General features: G+C 67.4%; 1 protein-coding gene across 1 annotated transcript; it reads left to right on the forward strand.

Annotated features, from left to right (window-relative positions):
• Positions 1 to 137: 137 nt before the first annotated feature.
• On the forward strand, positions 138 to 366 carry LOC104507130 (alpha/beta hydrolase domain-containing protein 14B-like; the record flags this gene model as incomplete). Its single annotated transcript, XM_010148311.1, is given in 2 exon segments — positions 138 to 173; positions 176 to 366. Coding segments are annotated over 2 exon segments (227 nt in total), but the record flags the coding sequence as incomplete, so codon positions are not given.
• Between the last annotated feature and the right edge of the window lie 156 nt (positions 367 to 522).

Below are 522 nucleotides of genomic sequence, written 5' to 3' on the forward strand. Positions count from 1 at the left end.
GGGGCGCAGCCCCGGAGCAAGGCCGGGGGTAGCCGATACAGCCGCTCCGGTTTGCGGCGCCACGACGGCAACCCCGGCATCCTGCTGCCTTCTCCCGCTCGACGTGACAGGGCAAACTCCTGTTTCCCACCGCACAGGGTTGGGTCGCTCCAAGGATGCCGTGGCTCCGGCGCCCGTCCGGGAAGTGTCCTGAAGGCGGTTTCGGAGGCTCTGGGCCTGGGCCCAGCCGTGGTGGTCAGCCCGTCGCTGAGCGGCATGTACTCCCTGCCCTTCCTCTTCCAGCACAACCACCTGCTCAAGGCGTTCGTGCCCGTGGCGCCCATCTGCACCGAGAAATTCACGGCCGAGCAGTACGCCCAGATCAAAGTAGGGCCTGGAGGGAGCTGGGGGGAGGTCGGAGGGGACGGTGAGGGCGGGACGCTGGCACCCGGGTTGGGCAGGGGAAAGGCCAAGCAGGCCAGAAGCCCCGTTGCGGCTGGAAAAGGAGGATGTGATGGCGAAGGAACGTGACTGTAGGGTTCC

This window comes from Eurypyga helias, unplaced genomic scaffold (assembly GCF_000690775.1).
Source record: "Eurypyga helias isolate BGI_N326 unplaced genomic scaffold, ASM69077v1 scaffold38733, whole genome shotgun sequence".
NCBI classification, from domain to species: Eukaryota; Metazoa; Chordata; class Aves; order Eurypygiformes; family Eurypygidae; genus Eurypyga; species Eurypyga helias.